At 36.1% G+C, this 8,962-nt stretch overlaps 1 protein-coding gene across 1 annotated transcript; it reads right to left on the bottom strand.

The window, feature by feature from the left end:
• Positions 1 to 4,269: 4,269 nt before the first annotated feature.
• Positions 4,270 to 7,197, bottom strand: LOC106462945 (histidine-rich protein PFHRP-II-like). The gene is made up of 2 exons (XM_013922912.2): positions 7,072 to 7,197; positions 4,270 to 5,897 (listed from the first exon to the last, which is right to left on the bottom strand). Exons 1-2 carry the CDS (start codon positions 7,081 to 7,083, stop codon positions 4,911 to 4,913), a joined length of 999 nt encoding a protein of 332 aa, XP_013778366.1. The 5' UTR covers positions 7,084 to 7,197; the 3' UTR covers positions 4,270 to 4,910.
• Positions 7,198 to 8,962: the final 1,765 nt, after the last annotated feature.

Below are 8,962 nucleotides of genomic sequence, written 5' to 3'. Positions count from 1 at the left end.
GATTGTTTTACCTTCAAAAGCTTAATTATAGTTGTATTTTCGTGAATCATTCGCTTGTAATGTTGTGTGTGTGATATTCTCAGGTCAACTGATTTCATCAAAGTTATTAGGTAGATCCGCAGTTATAACAGGAGGATCGATAAGATGAATCACCAAATAAATCTGAGTAAGCTAAGAAATAAAGAGGGTGGACACGATATGTAATAAAAATTAGAACAATCTTCATTTATATCAAAACACAAAACACAGTATACGCACATGTGCTGGTTTGGTTTGGTTTGTTTGGAGGTTCGCGCAAAGCTACACGAGGGCTATCTGCGCTAACCGTCCCTAATTTAGCAGTGCAAGGCTAGAGGGAAGGCAGCTAGTCATCACCGCTCACCGCCAATTCTTGGGCTACTTTTTTTACCAATGAATAGTGGGATTGACCGTCACATTATAACGCCCTCATGGCTGAAAGGGCGAGCATGTTCTTTGGGACGGGGATTCGAACCCGCGACCCGTAGACTCTGAGCCGAGCGCCCTAACCACTTGGCTATGTTACGTCACATGTGCTGGACACTGGACAGTTTTCTTTTATTGGACTTGTGAGTTTGTTAACAAATGTTCTTCCCTCAGGATATCTTTCCGTCAACCATTTCAACTGATGTCATTTATAATAATGTTTTAAATCTAACGTTTGTTACTTAATGGAAACTTTGAAATTACTAATGTTGACTACCACTACCACATGGCTGGTAATTCTGATTCAACATAAGAGGGGCCTTATTCTTTAACTATCATCTGCTTTACTAGTAAAGGAAACTGGTGTTGTTGACCTTCTTGTACAACTGCAACATCACAGCGCCACCTCACGTGGCCATGGTAGGTATTATATCTAAAGAACAAAAACAAGAGGAACAAAGATAGCCAAAACGAGGTCATTTAACGATTTTCTGAACCACGTGTTATTTAAAAACTGCATAGACTCAGAATAAACGAAAAAAAAAATGTCGGACATTGCTACATTGATATGAAAAGGCGGGAAACATATTCGATTGATGTAGTCAAACTTAATTTGTTCGTAGGTCAACAATAAATAAAGAAATGAGCAAATATTATATTCGGACACAGCTTAAAATGCTGGTATATTAGAATCGTCAGACAATAGAGATGGTTCTTGCTTGTTTGTTTGTAATTAAGTACAAAGCTACACAATGGGCTATCTGTGCTCTGCCCACCACGGGTATCTAAACCCGGTTTCTAACGTTGTAAGTCCGCAGACATATCGCTTTGCCACTGGGGGCGAGAGTTCTTGACAAATTAGTTGCCATAAGTATGAGCCCCCCTTCTCCCCCTAGGTGGCTCAGCAGTGATTCTGAGTGCTTATAAAGTTAAGAGGCAGGTTTTGATACTCACGTTAGGCAGGTTCCAGATAGCCCTTTGCATAGTTTTGCACTTAGCAACAAAAAAACAAAATAAATATGAACCCTGAAGAGAATTTTTCGTAAGAAATCTCACGGATCTGCAGCGTACTCTGGATTGAATATCATGCAGCTTTAACTCTCACAGCTTCAATTGATGTAGATTATATTATTTACAAATACAGTGGTGCAGAAGCTTTTATAATAGACCCAATTACCTTGTATGAAGACAGTCACATTAATGTTTTTGTTTTTGTTTTTCCTATTGCATAATCTAATATATTTTTTTATGTATAGTTCTTGAGATAATTTGTTGAATTCATAAAATAATCGTAACCACGGTTTTTAGTTATTTTATTCAACATACTACAGTCAGGTAGAAACTATAGCTCGATATCTAAATTATTATCTTATTAACATTCACTTCTAATTAATGTATTGTACTTAATAGGTAGCAAGAATTAAGACAAGTATGTGTAAAGTCTATGTTTTCTCCATTGATTTAAAGCTGGATAATTATCTACTCGTAACTCTAAGTCAAAATAAGATACTAACATAAACTTACAAAAAATCTTGTGTTAGGTCTTCAGTGGCTCAGCGGTAACTTTTGTGGCTTATAACGCTAAAAATAGGGTTTCGATACTCTCGGTGGGCAGCGCATAGGTATCTCATTGTGTAGTTTTCTGGTTAATAGCAAAGAAAGAAGGAAACTTTTAGTAAAACACTTTGTTGCACTGTGGGTTACTGCTAGAGATACACACGAACAAATCCATTCAGTTTCTATGGGAACATCTTTTTAAACATTCCTACAGTTTAATGACTTTCCCTCTCATTCATTGCTTCCCATAGCTTGAGCCTCTGTTAAACGAAGTTATCCGCTTTCAATTAATTTTTTCCTCAAGGTGACACATTAACCTCATATTTCTCTCATAGCTCAACAGCAAAATAAAGTTCACAAAAATGTTATTACTGCTCAAAACAGTTAAAACCTAATCCAATAAAAAAAGAAAATAAATCTATCCGCTGTGATGTCTCGTGTTTGGGTTTGTAAAAAAGAAAATTATTCAAAGCAAATTATTATAAGTTGAAAAAATATCTTAAAAATTGAAAGTGTAGGAATTGGTGCACTAAAAAGTGAGGAAACAAGGTAGAAATGGGCATAGTGTAATAAAATTTCCTCTTTACAATCTCACAAGAGGGCGTGTCCAGCATCCTGTCCATGCTTACTTCGTTTATTTTTTTCTATCCTGTATACAGTAAGCCAGGTTGACTAAACTTATCAAACTTAGTTATGCTTATCATACAATGACTAGAAGTTTTTGTGAATCGAATTATTGGAGGCAATACATGTACTGTAAAGTCTGTTTGTACGACACCAGATAAATCAGATATTCGTGTAGACCCATAACTTGTATATATTTTTTATTAGAACTTGTCCCTCCTTTTGCAGTTGCATAAGAAGGCAACGGGATTTCATACATTAGTTAAAGTGGATAAAAAAATCCTAAGAGGTTTCTATGTATCGACGTCATGGATTTGTTACTATATATACAAAAGTAGAAGAATCATAGACACAATTTTGTATGTACCCATAAGTTGTATAATATCATTAACACAGAAAACGAAGTAGGCATGGACCATATGTTGGACACGCCTTCTTGTGGGGATGTACAGAGAAAGTTTTACTACACCATACCCATTCCTACCTTGTTTTCACACTTTTTGATGCACTCATTCCTATACTTTCAATGTTTTAATTTTTTTTCCCATTTGTTCATGAACTTTTTTTCATACAAGGTGACATGATATTATACATCATTCATTCATTTGTGTTGACATTCTGTATGTATATCATCAGTTTGGGTGTGCACCATAATATAACGGTATGTGCAAATAATGGTGTGTGTACATTGTGATGACACAAACTATATTGTGCAATGTCATTTAGGTGATATAGTGTGAATTCTGGTTGTGTGTATATATTAAGGGATGATGAATTAGTTAATTAATTTAATCAATTACTTCACGCTAGCACTAGCACGTGATCCCTGTGCTATTGTTCTACATGGTGCACTTATAACTATGGTAAGTCTGTTTGTTATACAGCTAGAAACGTTCAATATTATCAGCCACTGAGATTGAGAAATTTATGGTTTGTGAACTTTTTGTATCTACTCTGCTGACTTTCTCAAGTGGTTCTATGATTTGTAATTTTGTATGTGGTTTGGTTGTCATCTAAGGGTGTCTCTCAAATACATTTGAATAACTGTTTTGAATAATTTGGTTTTTAAAGGTGTATATGAATAAATAGTTTGTATTGCATGTATTATGTATCCACCCCATTCCTACTATACGTACTACCGTATTTATATAAACTGTCTAGATGTTATTTAATGTTTAACAGAATGATCACTTTTTTTGACTGAATATTTGAAGTAATTGGTCCGAAAAATATTTTTCTTTACGGATTGACAACCTCCAATGGTTCGGTTCAGAAACATCGGAAAATACAAATTGATTCCATACGTAGAAAAATGTTTCAAGTGTAATATACTCTAATTTTAATGAGTCGGTTATTGTTGTCTTAATGTAAAGGTACATCGCAGGGAATCGAACGCCGGATTTTAGTGCTGACCCACGGTGGGGGGGGGACTGACGAGTCAGGCCTCGCATTGATGATTTCCACTATAATTCATTAAATCCATTATTTGAAGATTATTGCATATGTAATAAATAAATAAATAACCCAAATGAAGTAGCATAAATATTATTTTATTTAATCGTCAAGATAATTAGAAGTGGTTTAACTTCAAATCCATAATTTCGTTGAAAAGCAACAAGCATATTATTTGAAAGACAAAATAATTTTTATTAGTCATTCAGAAAGGTATGATTTACAGGAACTTTAATCAATCTTCATTACAAAATCATTTTGGACAACTTTCGACAGAAACTACCATAACATATTTTGAAAATTCCATTATTTCTTCAATATTTTCAGATCGTTTCTAATGTTTGACCGGTATTTTTATAACTCACTTAATGGTTATTGGTCGTTTTACTACTTTATTATCGTACAAACCCTGGGAACGAAAATCTAAAACATCATACGGAAATATTCATATGTCATAACTTTACATTGGCATTTTCTATACATAAAAACTGGATCATTTTGCCTTTTATTATCATTTAACGAAAATTATAGTAACACTATATCAATTTTAATATACTTATTCAAATGTTCGTATCTTATTATTGAGATGTGGTTAACTTACATCTTGAGAACTGGTGTAGGTAATGTAAAATCAGGATGTAAAACAAGAACTGTAAAGTTTTCAAACTGTAAAAAGTGGAGAACGAATAAGAAAATTAGCGCCTAATAAATAATCTTTTTAAACATAATTAAATAAATTCAAGATATGTATTTGAACTTCTGTTATTAATAAAAAAGACATAATTGCATAAACCAACTTTTAGGGTTACATTAAGTGGTTAAAAGCAAATGTTCTATTTCTTATGACCGTAGGGTGCATAATGAACAGCATGAACAGGACTATAGGAAGCTTGGGAATAACCGTAGCTGGAATGGTGGACAGGAGCGGGGGCACCATAAGGACTAGGGTAGATTGGTCCAGCGTGGGCGGTATTAGTAGTGCGGGTGACTTGTTCATAGCCGAGATGAGGATCACGTCTAGCCTGGTGGGTGTATGCGTGTTCATTTCCGGCAACGTAGTTCAGGTGAACGTTGTAAACGTCGTCAGCAGCGTAACCATCCTGTTTCACCTCGGCAGACAAACCATGGGGACCGTAAGATGCACGAGTTTTCTGAGCAGCTTGGCTCAGGGCACTAAAGCCGTGACCCTGCAGTCCCTGAACGTCACTTACTTGAGATTTCGTGTAACCGCCTAAGCCAGGATGGTTTGCATGGGCCGCCTGAGACGTATGGGCGGCGTGGACAACTCCTCCAGGCACAGCAGCAGCGTGGGCACTGTGGACGGCATGGTTCGCGTGGTTTCCATGAGGAGAGACATGAGCGGACGCATAGCCCTTTTTTAATGCCCTGTGATCAGGAGCAATTTTGGCATCATAGCTGTTCTCCTGATAAGCAGCAGATCCAGATAGGGGACTCAGATATCCAGTAGCATCGTTGGAATGGGCAGCGGCCTTGCCGAGATAAGGGTTGATATGAAAGGCATGCTCCGAGTGCTTGACGTCCGCTGCTCCTGTATAGGGGTTGGTGTGATGTCCGTGAGCTGCGTGCTCAATTGTGTGGCCTCCCAAAGCGTCCTTTGAGACAGATGTGTGCTGTTGTACTCCTCCGCTAGGCTTTACTGCGTTGGCGATCGTCAATCCGTTTCGAGAACCATAGTTCAGAGGAATCAATACATTCGGACCTAGGCTCTGATGAGGGATGGGAACCAGAGGAGAAGCCCTCAGTCCAGCAGAGAGCGGGTACCCAGCAGCTGCAATGTTGACGACAACGAAAAGAACTACCTAGTAGGGAAGAAAGTTCAATATTGACTATAAATAAGTTATCTCAGAGTTATGTCAGTAGTGGTGGCTAAATATGTCAAACACATTACATTGGTCAAAACACACAAAAAAAGATACTTTTTTTTCAGGAATATTATTTGTACAATTAATAGGAATATAGGATGATTCGTATATATTTTTATCTAACCAAAAACACCCTGGGTGTGAAAAAAAGGTGCGGCCAAAAAAGGACTGAATGGGCGACTTAAAGTAATGAAATCAAAATTGGCGGCCAAACTGGTGGCTACACTTATAGCATTGATAAGAATTTTACACAAATGTTGATTGATTAGTTAGCGAGGCCGCGTATTTTGTTATACCCAACATTATTCCCCAAACTGAATAAAAATTTCACATCAAACAATTCTTGTACTGCTAACTCTGATGAAGCCACAATGGCAAAACGTTGTCCGAAATGAAAAGTTTCTGTTTATGATAATCTGAAGAGCAAAAGTGATTTTTCTAGCCTTATTGTCAAAATGTCTAAAATCCCTCCAGTATATATAAAAAAAAAAAACATTCCGAAAAAATTAAGATATCTATCACAAATATCTATCCACATTGTTTCGTGGTGCATGAAACACTTAATCGTGACAGTCTGAATGAGTTACATTATCGGCTTATGGAATTTAAAGAGAGTAAAGCATTACGAAACATCGTTAAACGGGCAACATAAGCCACTGTTTCGTAACCAAACATGAATACTATTGCTATAGGACCTAATGTTTCAAATAGATATAATGAGTTGGTTACTTAAACAAAGTTATAGAAGGACTGGGAGGAACATCGAATTTGAGCTAGTATCGCTCACTCTTGATAAAAGACAACCCACCTCCCGAAACTTCTGGAATTAAAGAGCTTTATATATATTTATGTAAATCAACATTGTCACCTGTTGACGATTCTAGAAATAAAGCATTACAGTTGGAAAGATTTAAGTAGAAATTTAAGCTCACATCAAGGCAGGTGAGTTGATTCATTTTATGTTTAATACAAAAATCATCTACATTAAAAGTGATTAATATGCAGGTTCTTGGCTTTATGTTTGAGCTCCTTCGTCAGTTTAAGGGACCTGTTGAGCTTTTATAGACTGTTCGCTTTCTTATGGATGTAAATACAATTGACGAAAACTTACCAACCAGTACATTATCTCCTACGTTTTTCAGTAACTGTCTCGCCAATGGAGGAATTGATACAAAACTGCGAAATTGTAATAGGCTTCCTTCTTTTATAGGTTCATTTGTAACCGGTGGGTTACGACCTTCAAACGGTTATCATTATCGGTTTCTCTCTAGATCTTGACCTAATTTATCGACTGTTCCAGCTACAAGTAACATAAAGCGATGGAACTGTACCGGTTTTCTAGATGGGCGAGGCTGAGAACTTCGTGTCTTAGAGTTGTGTCATATAGCTGTGGTTAAAATGCATTCAGGAAATGGCACTGTTTAAAAGGTCATACTTTAATGTATATTTTAACTTGATCTGAAAGTTGGAACTGGCTAAACGTCCACGTGATTTTCAGGATATAACACTCTGCATGAAAACATGATTTCAAACTTTTAATGAACTTTCAGTTCTCTGCGTCGTTCATTAAATTCATGGAGTTACTTAACTTATATCAAATGAGAAAGAAAATGAAAACATTCGGTTTAGCTTTTCAGATTCATTTTCTTCTGATACCCTTTATGTTCATCATTGTGTGATTACAATTATCCCTAAAGATCAGACGGATGACTGAGAACAAACGATTAATATACCAGGGACTTTACTGCACCTCTTAAGAAGTATTTATTCAATTTTGGAAACAACTTTTGTTATTAGACGAAATCTGAACGCTAGATTTTATCTTGGTGATAAAAACAAAGGTGAACAGTGAAATCTAAACAAGTTTACATGCCTGAAACAAATGTGTCTGTCATGTTGAATATTATTTACTTAAGGTAAGCATAAACTTGTTTATTTGAAAGGCAAGCGACAAGCAAGTAATCTGTAGTGTCATATACACTGCTCACAGACTATAACTTCGTGTCATATACATTACGAATGACAACATTAGTATCGTGTCGTATAAATTTTACACTGACAATAACAAAGTCCAGTTGTTGCATCGATTTCACTTTAACAAAAACACTATTGTGCCTTCTAGGCTTCTCGCTGGGAACTATAACATTGTAGCATATAAACTTCACACTGAAACAATAATATCTCATGTATTTCACACTGACAACAATATCTTGCTGCTAGACTTCCCACAGCAATAATGTTATATCACTTAGGTCTTTCGCTAGAATGTCTGTCTTATCATATAGACTTCATACACTGATAGTAACAATATCTTGCCTTATATATTCGCAATTAAAATTCAATTTTGCTTTACATAATCCATATTAATCACAAAAATATCGATTCATGTTCACAGATTTTTAAACAATTTTACAAACATTTAAACATGCTCTACCATGCTGCAAGGGTCAGAGGGCAGGGAATAGTAATGTTACGTAATAGATCAATACTGTCGGCCATATTTGTTGATGCTTTCTTCTCTGATGCGGTGAGGAAATGGGTGCCAAAAACTTGGTCTATTTTCTTAGCCCACTTTTTCAGTTATACCGGTTTGGGGGATACCACCTTTCCTATTGAGAAACCTTGAGGGCGTTACTTATCCGTTATGAATATTAAAATTTTAATTACGAAAACTACATGTGTCTATCCAAGGAACCTTTTATTACAATAGAGGATTTAGTGGTGAGAAACAAAAACACGGAAGAATTTGAAGCCTTTACCACCATAACTCTGGGAAGAAAAATTCACGAAATTTTGGAGATAATAACATATTGTCAAAAGTACTATTAATAAAAGCCTGTTCCCTGAATCCGTTCCTCATTGTGTAGCTTTGCGCTAAGAAACCATCAACACAACACGTATTCCATTGAATCCCTGGCGTATAGGAGACTGTTTGACACTTTTGCTAGTGGAAGTGGGGATGGGGTAAAAAAATCGTTTTTTTTAGGATGGCTAAAATTTTC

Source organism: Limulus polyphemus, unplaced genomic scaffold (genome assembly GCF_000517525.1).
Source record: "Limulus polyphemus unplaced genomic scaffold, Limulus_polyphemus-2.1.2 Scaffold1288, whole genome shotgun sequence".
Lineage (NCBI taxonomy): Eukaryota > Metazoa > Arthropoda > Merostomata > Xiphosura > Limulidae > Limulus > Limulus polyphemus.
The sequence above is the reverse complement of the archived record's forward strand: the minus strand, read 5'-3'. Positions and strand labels throughout refer to the sequence as shown.